Raw genomic sequence first — 17,440 nt, 5'->3', positions numbered from 1 at the left:
CTGGAAGATTGGAGGGTGGACAATGTAACGCCGATTTTTAAAAAATGAGATCCGGGAAAGTATAGACCGGTGAGTCTGACGTCAGTGCCGGGCAAAATGGTAGAGACTATTATAAAGAACAAAATTACAGAGCATATTCAAAAGCATGGATTAATGAGACATGCCACTACTCAATTGCCCTCCCCTTGTCCCTTCCTTCCTTCTCACCCATTACTTCCCTCACCCTTAACTGTCTTGTCTGTCTGTATTATTTAGATTGTAAGCTCTTTTGAGCAGGGACTCTCTCTTTGTATCAGGTGTTCAGCGCTGCGTGCGTCTGATAGCGCTATACAAATGCTAATAATAATAATAATAAAGTCAACATGGATTTAGTGACGGGAAATCTTGCCTCACCAATCTACTACATTTCTTTGAAGGGGTGAACAAACATGTGGATAAAAGTGAACCGGTTGATATTGTGTATCTGGATTTTCAGAAAGCGTTTGACAAAGTACCTCATGAAAGACTCCAGAGGAAATTGGAGAGTCATGGGATAGGAGGTAGTGTTCTATTGTGGATTAAAAACTGGTTAAAAGAGAGAAAACAGAAAGTAGGGTTAAATGGTCAGTATTCTCAATGGAGAAAGGTAGTTAGTGGGGTTCCCCAGGGGTCTGTGCTGGGACCACTGCTTTTTCTATATTTATAAATGACCTAGAGATGGGATTAACTAGTGAGGTAATTGAATTTGCTGATGACACAAAGGGCTAGATGTATCAACCAAACGTTAAAAAATCTAAATCGTAAAAGTGCTTAACGAATTTGAAACAACGAAGAATGCGCAAAAAAACAGCTCAGAAATGTTTGGTGTGGTATTGAAAAGTACAATGTATCAAGCGTACCTTATCCCCATCGTTAATTTGCTCCTTAAGCATGCGCAGAGCAGCCACAAACGTATTAAACCTACGTATGTTGCTTACGTCAGACTGGGGCGTGCGAGGGGGGGATCCCGACCTGCAAGCCTTTTAGCTGTCTGATCTAGCAGAAGAGTGCAGTTGAAGATAACTCTAAAAAGAACGACCCTCGACCCTCGTAAATCCCCTTTTGTAACAAAAGACCTCTTTGCAGTTTGTTTACAGTACTGGGAAAATTGACTTTAGGGGATGTTAATTTTCAAAGCTGTTGGAGAAGGGGAGAGTCAGGATTTTTAAGCTGCAGGGAGAACCAGTATGTTTTGTTTTGTAATGATGCAGGGGAAAGCGGAGAGCCACGTGTTTGTATCTCACTTTTCTTTTTAAACATGCTGGCTTGGATTTTTATGGTGCAGGGGGCAGCGGAGAGATGGTAGCTCAGGCCTTAAAGACAGGTCTGAGCACACGTAAAATTTCTGACGGTAAATGATTCATTGCAATCATCGGTATGGTTAGTGCATTCCGAATTGTCCACATTTCAATGGTAGTTTCTCCTTTGCATTCCGTTTTCGTTAGCTGCTTGCTTCGTAGGAAAAAGGCCTTTAATGCATGCAACGGTTAGGAATTTCCTTGGTTAAAGGGTTGTTAGAGGGTCGTTAAGGTTTAGTGCATCTAGCCCAAAGTTATTCAAAGTTGTTACATCGCGGGAGGATTGTGAAAAATTACAAGAGGACCTTATGAGACTGGAAGACTGGGCTTCTAAATGGCAGATGACATTTAATGTGAGGAAGTGCAAAGTGATGCACGTGGGAAAGAGGAACCTAAATTATAGCTACATCATGCAAGGTTCCACGTTAGGAGTCACAGACCAAGAAAGGGATCTAGGTGTCGTCGTTGATGATACATTGAAACCTTCTGCTCAGTGTGCTGCTGTGGCTAAGAAAGTAAATAGAATGTTGGTATTATTAGGAAAGGAATGGAAAACAAAAATGAGGATGTTATAATGCTTTGTATCACTCTATGGTGCGACCGCACCTCAAATATTGTATTCAATTCTGGTCGCCGCATCTGAAAAAAGATATAGTGGAATTAGAAAAGGTACATAGAAGGGCAACGAAAATGATAAAGGGGGTGGGACAACATCCCTATGAGGAAAGGCTAAAGTGGCTAGGGCTCTTCAGCTTGGAGAAAAGACGGTTGAGAGGAGATATGATAGAGGTCTATAAAATAATGAGTGGAGTTGAACAGGTAGATGTGAAGCATCTGTTTACGCTGTCCAAAAATACTAGGACTAGGGGGCATGCAATGAAGCTACAATGTAGTAAATTTAAAACGAATCGGAGAAAGTTTCTCTTCACTCAACGTATAATTAAACTCTGGAATTTGTAGCCAGAGATTGTGGTAAAGGTGGTTAGCTTAGCGGAGTTTAAAAAAGGTTTGGACAGCTTCCTAAAGGAAAAATCCATAGACCATTATTAAATGGACTTGGGGAAGATCCGCTATTTCTGGGATAAGCAGTATAGAATGTTTTGTACTTTTTTGCAGTGGCGTAGCCAGACTGCCAATTTTGGGTGGGCCTGAACCCAAAGTGGGTGGGCACAAAATTTTCTCTCTACCCCCCCCCCCCCCCCCAGCAAAATGTAGTCACACTCAGATGCATTTGTCACACAGGGTAAAGTGCTGCTTTTCAGTGCATCCGATTTCAGACAATTTATTTAATAGCCTAATCCTTTTCAGTGAGCTTTCAGAGGCCAAAACCTCCTGCCTCAGGTCAGTATAATGCTGTTACGGTATCCTCTCCTGACCTAAGGAAGGAAGTATTGGTCTCTGAAACTTCATTAACACAGGTACCATATTACTTTATCCTAAATTAAAAATAAAATTATTTTCTTTACCTTTGTTGTATGGCCATTTACTTTTTCTAATTGTGTTGCTCCCAGTCTCTAGATTCTGCTTTCCTTCGTTTTCGCTTAACTCTTCTGCCAGGGTTTCCTGGCCATTTGTCATTTTTCTCTCCTTTTTCTTTGCTTTCTTCAATATTTTTCTGCCTCTTTCTGTGTCCAGATTTAATTCATTCTTACTATCCATTCTTTAATTTCCTTCATCTACTTATGGCTTTTCATCTTTTTCTCACCCTTGTTTGCCCCATGCCCCTTCCTCTTATTCTCCAATCTTTCACTACTCCCCCTTTCCATGCAGCAGCTCTCCTCTTTCTCTCCCCATCCTTCCAGTCTCTCCCCTCTTTCTTTCTGCATCCTTCCATCCAGCGTCTTCCCTCTTTCTCTCCCCATCCTTCCACCCATCTACCCTCTCTCCTGATCCTTCCATCTAATGTCTCTCTCCCTCCTTCTAACCAGTGTCTATCTCTCTACCATTTTCTGTTCAGTGTCCCTTCTCTCTCCACATCCTTCCACTCTCCCCTTTTTCTCTGCATCCTTTCATCCATCTCCCCTCTTTCTCTGCCATCCTCCCATCTGTTTTCCCTCTTTCTCTCCCCATCCTCCGTTTTCCCTCTTTCTCTGCCATCCTGCCATGTTTTCCCTCTCTCTCCACATCCTTCCATTTTCCCTCTTTCTCTGCCATCCTCCCATCTGTTTTCCCTCTTTCTCTCCCCATCCTTCCATTTTCCCTCTTTCTCTGCAATCCTCCCATCTGTTTTTCCTCTTTCTCTGCCATCCTCCCATCTGTTTTCCCTCTTTCTCTGCCATCCTCCCATCTGTTTTCCCTCTTTCTCTCCCCATCCTTCCATTTTCCCTCTCTCTCCCCCATCCTTCCGTTTTCCCTCTTTCTCCCCATCCTGCCATCTGTTTTCCCTCTTTCTCTCCCCATCCTTCCATTTCCCTCTTTCTCTGCCATCCTCCCATCTGTTTTCCCTCTTTCTCTCCCCATCCTTCCATTTTCCCTCTTTCTCCCCATCCTGCCATCTGTTTTCCCTCTTTCTCTTCCCATCCTTCCATTTTCCCTCTTTCTCCCCATCCTGCCATCTGTTTTCCCTCTTTCTCTCCCCATCCTTCCATTTTCCCTCTTTCTCTGCCATCCTCCCATCTGTTTTCCCTCTTTCTCTCCCCATCCTTCCACTTTTCCTCTTTCTCCCTATCCTGCCATCCATTTTCCCTCTCCCATTCAGGCCCACCAGCCCCAGCTCCCATTGCCGGCCCCAGCTCCCATTGCCGGCCACTGCTGCTTTTCCTGATGAGCAGCAGGGCCGGCGCTACAAAAAGAAGAAGCGCTCAGCTGACTGAGCTGAGTGCCAACGCGTCGCTAACCCGACGAGAAAAAATGTTTTAAAAAAAACGCGGCACTGTAGGCAGCCTCGAAGCATTGGCTGCTGGCTCTGCAGGCTCCTTCCGTCTCTTACGTCACTGCCCCTGCTTCGCTACAGGGGCAGTGATGTAAGAGACGGGAGGAGCCTGCACAGAGCCAGCAGCCAATGCTTCGAGGCTGCCTGCAGTGCCGCGTTTTTTTTAAAACATTTTTTCTTGTTCTTAGCGACGCGTTGGCGTTCAGCTCAGTCAGCTGAGCGCTTCTTCTTTTTGTAGCGTCGCGCGCCGCGGCAATGGGAGCTGGCGCTGGCGCTGGGCGGGCCTGGGCTGGAATTGGGTGGGCCTGGGCCCACCCAGGCCCACCCGTAGCTACGCCCCTGCTTTTTTGGAATCTTGCCAGGTATTTGTGACCTGGATTGGCCACTGTTGGAAACAGGATGCTGGGCTTGATGAACCTTTTGGTCTTTCCCAGTATGGCAATACTTAAGAACTTATGATGCCCTTAGAAATCAAGAAAAACAATAACAGGGAGTGGGGCTCTCAGAGCACAGCCTAAACACATCCACTGTGCTCAGATCATCAAACGATCTCCTACATTCTTATTTTTAAGAGTAGGAGTTAAGATGACATCACCTAGTATTTCAGGAAAACAGTCCTCCTGCAAACATGGCATTACCCATTTAACAATCCATTGTAAAACTTCAGTGGGAGGATCTTTCAATAAGTAAGAAGGACAGCAATCAAAAATACAAGAAGTAAATTTCAGTAAAATATTATTCTACATCACCAACCTCAATAGGAAGAAAATCTGACCATATTCTATCTACAGGAGCCAAATTTTTTCTGAGTCAGAATTGTCATTCATAGATGTGTCTAAAACATAATCCAATAACATACTCTTACTTGTAAGGGCCATAATTTTATCTCTAAAAAAGACTGCTAGTTCTGATGCAGATGGTTTAAATTCTGATGAATTATGAGTGACCTTCTGGGTAAGCAATAATTCATTTGAAATTTGAACTAATTTTCTCTAATTTAAAGATGACAGATCAATCATAGTAGACAAGTAATTGTGTTTAGCCTCTAGTAAAACAGTTTTATAATCTCTGTAGACCTCTCTCCAATTTATTTTTGTTTCATCATTGCCTGGTATATGCCGAGCACGCTGTAATCTGTGGCAGGACTGTTGGAGTTGTTGCAAGTGAGGTGAATACCATGGAGAGGTAGCTATTTGAGATCTTAAAATTTTGTTTAAGTAACATGGGCAATCTCATTCAATACTGTACCAGTTATTTCATTCCAGAGAGCAATCATTTTAGGATGGTCTTCAGAATTATTAAGGATAGATATCGGTTTAGACAAAAATATCTGGTCAAAGGAGAAAAGGAGACGGGAGATATGATAGAGGTCATAAAATAATGAGTGGAGTTGAACAGGTAGATGTGAAGCATCTATTTATGCTTTCCAAAAATACTAGGACTAGGGGGCATGCGATGAAGCTACAAAGTAGTAAATTTAAAACGAATTGGAGAAAATGTTTCTTCACTCAACGTGTAAATTCTGCTATTCGTTGCCAGAGCATGTGGTAAAGGCGTTTAGCTTAGCAGAGTTTAAAAAAAGGTTTGGGCGGCTTCCTAAAGGAAAAGTCCATAGACCGTTATTAAATGGACTTGGGGAAAATCCACTATTTCTGAGATAAGCAGTATAAAATGTATTGTACTGTTTTGGGATCTTGCCAGGTATTTGTGACCTGGACTGGCCACTGTTGGAAACAGGATACTCGGCTTGATGGGCCTTTGGTCTGTCCCAGTATGGCAATACTTATGTACTTATGCACTTAACCTTCCCTCTAACAAAATGAAGAGAATGTTGCCTTTTAACTACAGGACTCTTTAAAATTCAGTTTAATGTAAAAACTGAAAGAAAATGGGACAAACCCCTAAGCAATATTATCAGTTATTAAATATGAAGAAGATGCAATAAAATCTAATTGATGACCTTTTGTATGTGTAAGACCTGACCCATGGACGTAAATATCTAGGGCTCCTTTTACAAAGCGGCAGGTAAACCCAACACGGGCTTACCACTCACTAAAAAGGAACTACCGCAAGACTACTGCAGCAGCCGTAGTTCCCACCCCCAGCGCGCCATCATATCCGTCACTACACCGGTGTGTACCCAGCGGTAATCACTGCCCGGTTACTGCGGGAGCTTTACCACCACCCGAATGGGTAAGGCCCCCCCCCCCCCCAAAATGGCCGCTCGGCAAGTGCTTCACTTGCTGCATGGCCTTTTCTTAAAAAAAAAAGAAAGACCTACCTACAGTGAAAGGGAACCTCGGTGCATGTTTTTGATGTGCACCAAAGCCCCCTTTTACTGCAGCTTAGTAGAAGGGACCCCTAATGATTCTAAAAAGAAAAAAAAAAGAGATAAAACTACATTTGTATCACCTTTCATAAATGAAAGTTCTGGTTCACTGAGTTTTAATACTTGTTTAAAATGTAAAATAAAATGAGGTAAAACTATAAAGGATCTGATTAAATATTCTGCCAGATTTTAGGATGTCTCTATGGAAGGATACAACCAATTATCTTCATAAGCATCATCTACACTAAGGCCTCAATTCCTGAAAGACCTTACCAAACTAACATGCAAAAAGTCTTTATAAATCACAGCCAAGCCTCCTCTGCATCGATCTAACCAAGTTTGTCTTGCCCACATTCCTCTACCTTTCATATTTAGGTGTTCATGGCTCCTCCTATATTTCACAATCACAGTCACAACCCCAAGATAGTGGAGTGCCAGAAGGATCTGTATTGAGACTGGGGCTTTTTAACATATATAAATGATCTGGATATGGGAACGATGAGAGAGATTATCAGATTTGCAGATGACAGAAATCTATTCAAAGTTGTTAAATTGTAGGTGGACTGCTTGAAATTGCAAGAGGACCTGGGGAGGCTGGAAGACGAGCATCCAAATGGAAGATGAAATTTAATGTGGACAAATGCAAAGTGATGAACTACATGATGCTAGGTTCAGTGTTAGGTGTCATTATGGAAGAAAAGTATTTAGGTGTCATCCGGGACCATATGTTGAAATCTTCTGCTCAGTGTGCAGTGGCAGCCGAAAAAAGCAAACAGAATTTTAGGAATTATTAGGAAAGGAATAGAGAATAAAACGGAGAATATCATAATGACTTTGTATCTCTCCTTTGTAAGACTGCATCTTGAGTACTCTCTGCAATTCTGGTCACTGCATCTCAAACAAGATATAATGGAACTGGAAAAGGTATAAAAAAAAGGGTGAGCATAATGATTAAGGGGATAGAATGACTCTGGAATAAGGAAAGACTAAAGAAGTTAGAGCTTTTCAGCTTGAAGAAGAGACAGCTGAGGGAGGATTGGATGATGATCTATGAATCCTGAATAGAGTGGAACAGGTAAATGTGAATCGATTGTTTATCAAAAAGTACAAAGACTAGGGGGACACTCTGTGAAGGTACATAGTTGCATAGGTAAAGTATCTTTTATTTCTTGGTATACCGCATATTAAATTCACATCTATGTGGTTTACAATGTCAGAACAGCATAAAATCAAAGCAGAAATTTAAAAAAAAGAATTAATTAAAAAAAAGCAGAAATTAAAATACAAATGAAAGAAAAAGAGAAAGGTGATATCAGGTAATATTCAAGCACTAAGGATCACCCATGCAGAGTAGGCTGCTTTTGTGTTCCCGTATGCTAACACCTGTAAGATCCAGTATGTATAATATTAAAGTGTTTTTTTGTTCAACTGACAAGGTAATGGCTTTCTGAAATTTTAAATTGTCTGTATAACTGTGTTTACATTTCTGACCGTTTCTCCTCTTCCACAAACACTGCATCAGATTGTTGTCTGACATATACAGAGGCGTATTTTCAAAGCATTTAGACTTACAAAGTTCCATAGGTTACTGTGTAAGTCTAAGTGCTTTGAAAATGAACCCCTTACTGTTACAAAGCAAATTATAGAAGCAGAAGTAATGGGAACTAGATTTAAGGGAATTGGAGAATTCTGTCAGGTGTCAAAATAGTTTTGAAATAATATAAGAATCATTAACAATTAGCATCACATTTTAAATGTTCTGCACTGTTAATTTAGAATGCTTATGTGCTGTTTATGTTTCATACAAGTCTAATTTGTCTTTCTATAAATGGAGTTGTGTCTATACCATGATTTTCTTGTGGCACTTCCTGTACACAGTTGTTTAATTCAGAAAACCACAATGTCAGAGGTTTAAAGCTATGCTTTGAATTATATGGAGTAGGTATAAAGGCGGTGATAGATTTGGAAGTAAATCCCCACTTTTGGGGAAATTCTTTGTTGAAGGAATTGTGTAAGTAGGCACTTTTGCCAAAATTTTTTATTATGGTTAAGGTTTAAAGAAAGTTGTTTGAGAAATTCTATTGGTAACAAAAATGTGATTTATTGCAATTTGTTAGCTGTCATTGTAAGAGTTGTGTTAACAGTGTAACAATAGTAAACTGAGGTGCCCTTTTACAAAAGGTGCGTAAGGGCCTACATGTATGCAGCACGCATCAAATCGGCATTAGCACGTGCACCTGGTAGTAATTCTGAGTTTAAGTACTTAAATTAAAGGCCAAATATTAAGGTGGGACAAACAAAATGTCAAGCGTTGGGTAGCTTGCCAGGTGCCCTTGACCTGGATTGGCCGCTGTCGGGGACAGGATGCTGGGCTCGATGGACCTTTGGTCTTGTCCCAGAATGGCATTACTTATGTACTTATGCACAATCTTCCCACTGGTGATTATTTTTATGCTGAACCCCAAAAACCTCAGTGGTGCACCTTGTGTAATCGTTACTCTTCGTATCAAGGATTTTAAGCACCCACCTCTTCATCGGTAATTCAAGGGTTTGGCTAACTTCCTGAAATTTCCCTTTGATTGTATAATTCACTATATATATGAATGCACTGCCCTACTATATTCAGCATCAATATTACTTTACCCTTGAATTACCGATGAAGAGGTGGGTGCTTAAAATCCTTGATACGAAGAGTAACGATTACACAAGGTAATTCTGAGTTTGGCATGCACTGAAAGCCCGCAGTAGAAAATAATTTTCTACTTTCTACCTTGGGGGCATTCCCGGCAGTAATCGGCAGTTGGTGCGTGCTGGACAGTTACCACGCAGGTAATGCGTGAGGCCTTACCGCTAAGCCAATGGGTGGCGTTAAGGGCTCAGGCTGTAAATAGACACGCATTGGTTTTAATTTTGCTGCATGTTCGTTTCCTGGCCCAACCCCTCCCCTCCTTTTTTTCCAGATGCAGTGGAGAAATGATCCAGCGTGCATCCAATACACGCACCTGCACTTCCGCAGGCCACTTTTTGCAAGCCTTTGTAAAAGGGCCCCTGACATAGGGATAGGAGGGATGTCAGCAAAAAATAATGATCTTATGTTAGGCAGCATGTTTAGAAAGGAATTAAATCACAGATTGACAAGAGGTTATGAGCAGGGGCGTAGCCAGACTTTGGCGGGAGGGGGTCCAGAGCTCGAGGTGAGGGGGCACATTTTAGCACCCCCCCCCCACAGTGCAACCAACCCCACCACCACCACTTTTGACCCTCCCCCAGTGCCTCCCCTTTCGTCCCCCCTTCCCGCCCCCGCCGCCAACCCTCCCCCGCTGCCGCCGTCAGCATCCAAAGTTCATTTGGAGATTTCTTCTCAATATATTAGACTAGAAGAGTACAGGAAATCAATATTCAAAGTAATTGGTCGAACATTAAAGAATGCTCTACCAACAAGTTAAGACTAACACAAAATTTAGACATTTTCAAAAGAGAATTGAAATTGATATTATTTAAACAAGCTTATGGACGTCAGACTCACAGAAGCAGAAGCCTGCGCGGCCGCGTTGCTGATCTGCAGGGGCAGGCTTCTGTTTCTGTGAGTCTGACGTGCAGGACATCAGACTCACAGAAACAGAAGCCTGCCCTTGCAGATCAGCAATGCGGCCGCGCAGGCTTCTGTTTCTGTGAGTCTGACGTCCTGCACGTACCTGTTTCTGTGAGTGTTAGGTACTACGCACGTGCAAGCGTGCACCAAAATGAGACTACCGCCAGGCTACTACGCTCCCCTGGCAGTAATTTCATTTGACGCACGCCCATACCACTCAGATGATTTATTTCCTCCCATGCACGTCGTTTCTGGCGGTAATCGGCACTCGGTGCGCACTGTCCAGTCACCGCGTATGTATTGCGTGAGCAATTACTGCTAGATCAGTGGGTGGCATTAAGGGCTCAGGCCGGTTTTGGGTGCACACTGGGTTCAGTTACATGCTCCTACATTACCACAGGCTACATAGTTGAAAAGGAGGCATGGCCATTGGCGGGGCATGGTCATTTCTAAAATCTATTTGCATAATTATAAAATATACTTGTTCTGCTCCTAATTAAGGTGTCAGATTTACACCAAGTAAAACATGGCCTAAATGGACATGTCCAAATTTGGTTGCGTGGAAAAGTGCTCAGCGTATTCTATATACAGTGCAGAAATTTAAGCCTATTCTATAAAATTTAGGCTTACTTTATAGAATATGCCTCTGCGTATTTTTTTTACTTCGCAGATTTTCCAGGCGCCATATATAGAACCTAACCCCGTGTTTTTAAATATTTAATCTTGTTTTGCAACTAAAAGTAGGGGCTGGTGGCTCTTTCAGTTTGCATGGCTGTCAGAACTGTTTTGCTTTGAGAACAGCAGCTTTTTGCTTCCCCTCCACCCCCAGACGCTTCTGTCCTAGGAGACTGCCTACTCATGCCTAATAGTTGAGCTGACCCTGCTTTGACACCACACCTGCATTATGGAGATTCTCTCCTTCTGTACTAAGCCACTATGTTGAAAGTTTTGTTGTATGCTCTTTGGAAGCCAGGAGAAGGAATCAAGAAAAAGAACCTAGTGAGCTCTGTTTAGCCAGTGATTGGTACATGATCAGGTTAGTCACACATTCAATTCCAGTGGCATTTTAGACCTGCTGATACAGAACCTTTTAAAAATTATTTTCTCATGAAATGTTAGGGCCCCTTTTATTAAGCCGTGCTAGCGGTTCCCACACAGCAAGGCCGACAGAGCTCATTGAAAGTGAGTGGGCTTTGTTGGCATTACTGCACCAGGAGCAGTTTGATAAAAGAGGCTCTTACATAACAATGTAGCAAGAGACATACAATCAAGACCACATTAATGAGGAAAAAGGAGACATTGCTAAGAAAATAAACAACAAATCAATAAAGATTCCTTAAGGTACCCTGAATCTAAGACCCTTTTTTTCCATAATCCCTCAATTAACTGACATTTAAATACAAACAATTAGGATATTCACTTGATCCAGAGGCTTTTCTAGAATACCTGCAGGAGTGCCTGTGTGTACACGCACACACAGGAGGAGCAGCCATTTTACAAAAACACACGTTGAAAAAGTGAATGGCACAAACCCAACAGCTTACTACTACTACTATTTAGCATTTCTATAGCTGCACAAACATAGAAGAAAGACAGTCCCTGCTCAAAGAGTTTACAATCTAATAGCTTACACACACAAGTGGTAATTGTGCAACTTCCACATATAATAGAAACATAGAAACATGACGGCAGATAAAGGCCAAATGGCCCATCCAGTCTGCCTATCCTCTGTATCCCCTAACTCTTCCTTTTCCTAAGCAATCCCACGTGCTTCTCCCATGCCTTCTTAAATTCAGATACAGTCCTCGACTGCACAACCTCCACCGGAGGCCATTCCACGCTTCCACCACTCTTACTGTGAAATACTTTCTTAGATTACTCCTAAGCCTGTTTCCTCTTAACTTCATCATATGCCCCCTCGTTCCAGAGTTTTCCTTCAGTTGAAAAAGGCTCACTTCCTGTACATTAATGCCATTGAGATATTTAAACGTCGCTATCATATCTCCTCTCTTCCAGCGTATACATGTTGAGCTTCATAAGCCTGTCCCTATATTTTTTGTGTTCAAGACTGCTTACTAATTTTGTAGCCACCCTCTGGACCGACTCCATCCTGTTTATATCTTTCCATAGGTGCAGTCTCCAGAACTGCACACAGTACTCTAAATGGGGCCTCACCAGAGACTTATACAAGGGCACTATCACCTCCTTTTTCCTTCTGGTCATCCCTCTCTTTATGCACCCAAGCATCTTTCTGGCTTTGACCGTCGCTTTTTCTACTTGTTTGGAATCTTTAAGGTCATCAGACACAATCACTCCCAAGTCCCGCTCTTCCTTCATACATTGTACCGTTCCCTCGGATTCTTGTGACCCAAGTGCATGACCCTGCATTTTTTACCCTTAAATCTTAGTTGCCAAATATTGGTCCATTCCTCCAGCTTCACTAGGCCCTTCCTTATGTCATCCACACCCTCCAGGGTGTCCACCCTGTTGCAGAGTTTGGTATCATCCGCAAAGAGACAAACCTTACCAGACAGCCCTTCCACAATATCGCTCACAAAGATGTTAAAAAAGCCAGCCCAAGGACTGATCCCTGCGGTACTCCACTGACAACATTTCTTCAGAGCAAGCTCCATTTACCACTACCCTCTGTTTCCTTCTATTCAATGTGCTACTATTTCTACATATAGCTTCCAGTTTTACAAACCTGTATGTGAAAGTGCCATCATTTAAGCAGTGAGGCTGAAATTTTAACATGGGTCATTTTTTGACAATGGAAATAAACAATGGGGATTAAGGAGAGTGATTCCCTTAATCCTTCATTCCATTCCTCCATTTATATACCACTTGTTCAGATAGGAGTCAGAGAGGTTCACGACACATTTCAGCAAAGTCCTCATTTACTTCTGGTGGACTTTTACAGCATCCAGACTGATATTACTCTTGCTTATTGTATTTTATTAAATTACTTTTTCAGTTACATTAAGAATCTAGTGCCTCTTTTCTTTCTGTGGATATCCGTGGACCGACCCTACTTTTGCGGACTCTGTTGGTTTCTCTATGTAGGGCATTTTGCTCCTCATTACATATGTGAAGCCCTAGCTGAAAAGGCACTTTTTAATAACCTGTACGTAATTTTGAGCTGGTGTAAAACCTGATACAGAAATATTTCCCCATATACATGTATGTTTGTTTTTTTATTATTTTTTTTTTAATTTATGAAAGTCTTTTATTGAATCTAGAAAATGCAATAAAACCAAAAGACAAACAAAGCAAATCCCATTAAATCACCATTTCAAGGTGCAATTTAAAAAAAAACAAACCTGGTAAAGTAGAAACAGCAATCTGATCTGTAAAACAAAATACAGAACTCTGAAACTTTCATTTTTATAAGAATTTTACAACCCACCCTATCAGTACATATATGTTCTTTATAAAATGTTCTTCAATCCCACCTAAACCACGTCCCCGTTACATCTCTGCATGATGTGGATCTTCACATTTCTGAAAAAGGTATTTACATCTGTATACGATATACACTTGCAGGTGTCGCTATTTACAGATGAATATTTTTCTAACATAATGGCCTAAATATATTACCACAGTAGCTAATTATAAATATATTTCACCCTGCATTGGTTTCATGTATGTGCCCAATGATATCAGAACTCCAGTTGCCTCTCTAGTGATGGTTCTTACTCTTTTTTCAATTAGATTTTGCAAGGAGAACACTAATTGGATTAGAAATCTAAAGCTTAACATATAATGAGGTTATAAGCCAGATGCAGAAAGATTTGTCTTCATAAAAGTTCATTTTCATTTTGTGTGCTGCCCCAGGCACATTAAGTTTTGGCGCTCCCCAGTGTGTTTTCTCTAGCAAAAAAGGTGCCGGTACTCAAATGCTAGGCCACCCTTCAGGAGTGGGGTGATCACTGAGAGACCCACCCCATAATAGTCAGGCCCCCCGCAACCAGTCACAGAATCTATGACAAGGCAGAATTGGTGTGTAGAGCCTGAGCTCTTTCATTAAAACTTGGGGGACCATGGATCAATTTTAGCAGACAATGGAAAAGGTGCCGGTACTCAGTACCTCCAAGTACCCCCTCAAAAAAAGCCCTGGTGCTCCCTCATGTAAATTGTCAGGTTATAATGCCTTTGCATTACTCCATGGTGCAACTGTCACCTCGAATACTGTTCTGATCACTGCATCTCAAAAAAGGTATATCGGAATTAGAAAAGGTACAGAGAAGGGCGATGAAATGATAAAGGGGATAGGCCGACTTCGGTATGAGGAAAGGCTAAAGCGGCTAGGGTTTTCCAGCTTGAAGAAGAGATGGCCTATAAAATACTGAGTGGAATGGAATGGGTAGATGTGAATCGCTTGTTTACTCTTTCCAAAAATACTAGGACTAGGGGGCATGCAATGAAGCTACTAAATAGTAAATTTAGAACAAACCAGAGAAAATATTTCTTCACTCAAAATGTAATTAAACTCTGGAATTCTTTGCCAGATAATATGGTAAAAGCAGTTAGCTTAGTAGGGTTTAAAACAAGTTTGAATAATTTCTAAAAGAAAAGTCCTTAAGCCATTATGAAGATAGACTTGGGAAAATCCACTGCATATTTCTAGGATGAGCAGCATAAAATCTGTTTTACTGGTTTGGGATCTTGCCAGGTACTCGTGACCTGGATTGGCCACTGTTGGAAACAGGATACTGGGCTTGATGGACCTTCAGTCTGTCCCAGTATGTCAATACTTATGTACTTATGAGTCTTACTGCACTTTAAAATGCCTATTTTTGCATTATTGTAATAGGTGAAATGACATTCTTTCTGTTTTTTTTCCAGGTAGTACTTCCAACATTTATCTTGGAGAAGCGATCTCTACTGGAAATGTATGCAAATTTCCTGGCCCATCCAGAACTCTTTCTGTGCATTGCTAATGGCTCAACGCCTGAGGAGAGAATTATCTGCTTTGTCGAATATTACTTAACAGCCTTTCATGAAGGGCGAAAAGGAGCAGTTGCCAAAAAGCCCTATAACCCTATTATAGGTGAAACATTTCATTGCTCCTGGGACGTACCTAAAGACAAAGTGAAACCCTTTAGAACTAATACTGCCCCTCCAGCCTCTAAAGAGGGAGCTATGGGCCTTAGCCAGGATCAGACAGACAAATATAATTTGAGATTTGTGGCTGAACAAGTATCCCATCATCCTCCAGTGTCCTGCTTTTATTGTGAGTGCAAGGAGAAGAGAATGTGTGTCAACGCTCATATATGGACCAAAAGCAAGTTTTTGGGAATGTCCATAGGTGTTTCCATGGTAGGTGAAGGTAAGGCATTGTTTTGCTATTTATATCAAAATGTTTTTATAATGGTACAAGAGAACATTTTTTCCTAGTGAAGGAAAACAGTGTTGCTGCATGTCTGTTTCTCTGATAGAAGAGAAAGGAGAGAATGCACAAGGTGTAATGTGGGAAAAGATAGGAAATACAATTGTGTGCAAACGTTTATATATCCCTAGTCAAATGGTATGTTTCAGTGAATCCCCTAAGAGGCCCTTTTACTAAGCTGTGGTAGGGCTAACACATGGGTAGTCAATGCCAAATCGACACTACCACACGGGTATCATCAGCAAAATTCGCCCTTTCCTCTCTGAGCACACCACCCGAACTCTCATCCACGCTCTCATTGACTACTGCAACCTACTCCTCACTGGCCTCCCACTTAACCATCTATCCCCCCTTCAATCCGTTCAGAACTCTGCTGCACGTCTTATATTCCACCTGAACCGATATACTCATATCACCCCTCTCCTCAGGTCACTTCACTGGCTTCCGATCAGATACCGCATACAGTTCAAGCTCCTCCTTCTTACCTACAAATGCACTCAGTCTGCAGCCCCTCATTACCTCTCTACCCTCATCTCCCCTTACGTTCCCGCCCAAAACCTCCGCTCACAGGACAAATCCCTCCTCTCAGTACCCTTCTCCACCACCGCCAACTCCAGGCTCCGCCCATTCTGCCTCGTCTCACCCTATGCTTGGAATAAACTTCCTGAGCCCTTACGCCAAGCCCCCTCCCTACCCATCTTCAAATCCTTAATCAAAGCCCACCTCTTCAATGTTGCTTTCGGCACCTAACCTTTATACCTATTCAGGAAATCTAGACTGCCCCAATTTGACTGCCCCTACTTGACTGACTGTACATTTGTCCTTTAGATTGTAAGCTCCTTGAGCAGGGACTGTCCTTCTATGTTAAATTGTACAGCGCTGCGTAACCCTAGTAGCGCTTTAGAAATGTTAAGTAGTAGTAGTAGGGTAGCCCAGGCACCCAGTGGTAATTTTGAAGTTGGAGCACACCATTTCTCGTGGTAGCAAATATTTTTCTATTTTCTATCGTTGGGAGGGGGGGCATTCCCAGAGGTAATCGGCAGCATGGTCACATTAGTGCGCGCTGTATGATTACCACGCTAGGTCAATGGATGTTGGTAAGGGGCTGAGGCAGTAAATAGCCGCATGCTACTTTTAATTTTAGCACACGGCCATTTACTGCCCCAATTAAAAAAAGCCTTTTTTCCTAGCTGAGGTAAAAAATGGCTCAGCGCGCACCAATTTCACGCGTCCAAGCTACTGCAGGCCACTTTTTACCACAGCTTAGTAAAAGGGCCCCGAAGTGAACAGAAGACGATACAGCCTGTACATGGTACCAAGTTAAACATGACATCTTTCAGCAATTTCAGTGCATAGTTACAATTTGTTTGCAGTGTTTTACAGATACAAAATAGGAAAAATAGTGAAAATAGCAGGTGCAGAATTTTGGACACCTACTTTGGCAAAAATCACAGCTTCCAGACATGGGCTAGTGTTAGTTTACCACCAACTTGTGCTATTTTAGCACAGGTCCCATTTTATGCAATGATACCTAGTTGCTAATAATTGGGGTTAACAGTAAATAGCACATCTTAACGATAGCTCATATTGATAACTCCCGACCACCACCAAGTCTTTTCTATTCTTGCTTGTAGAACTCCTCTAGGTCAGAAATGTTTTTAGATCTTCTTGCATGCACTGTATGTTTGAAATAATATTCAAGTCTGGAGACTTTGATGGCCGTCCCAAACCCTTCATCTTTGTTTTCCACAAGTACCTCATGATTGGTTTTGAAGTACGTTTTGAAATGTCTTGCTGAAATATTCAACCTCTATTCTGCTTCAGTGGGATGTAGCCAGACAGTCAAGTTTTCATGCTATCTATGATAAATATGCATGAGAGATTTGCAGCAATTCTGTCCTGCATATTCGTAGTGGATATCTGAAAATACATCTAGCTGGAA

General features: G+C 41.9%; 1 protein-coding gene across 2 annotated transcripts in view; it reads left to right on the top strand.

Annotated features, from left to right (window-relative positions):
- Window positions 1-17,440, top strand: part of OSBPL10 (oxysterol binding protein like 10) — a 407,162-nt gene that overhangs the window by 357,030 nt on the left and 32,692 nt on the right. For both annotated transcript variants that reach the window (XM_030205974.1, XM_030205965.1), the window contains one exon: window positions 14,955-15,438. In XM_030205974.1, coding sequence (XP_030061834.1) covers window positions 14,955-15,438 — 484 coding nt within the window. The remainder of the gene's footprint in view (window positions 1-14,954; window positions 15,439-17,440) is intronic.

Source organism: Microcaecilia unicolor, chromosome 1 (assembly GCF_901765095.1).
Source record: "Microcaecilia unicolor chromosome 1, aMicUni1.1, whole genome shotgun sequence".
NCBI classification, from domain to species: Eukaryota; Metazoa; Chordata; class Amphibia; order Gymnophiona; family Siphonopidae; genus Microcaecilia; species Microcaecilia unicolor.
This window is presented reverse-complemented; position numbering and strand designations above follow the sequence as displayed.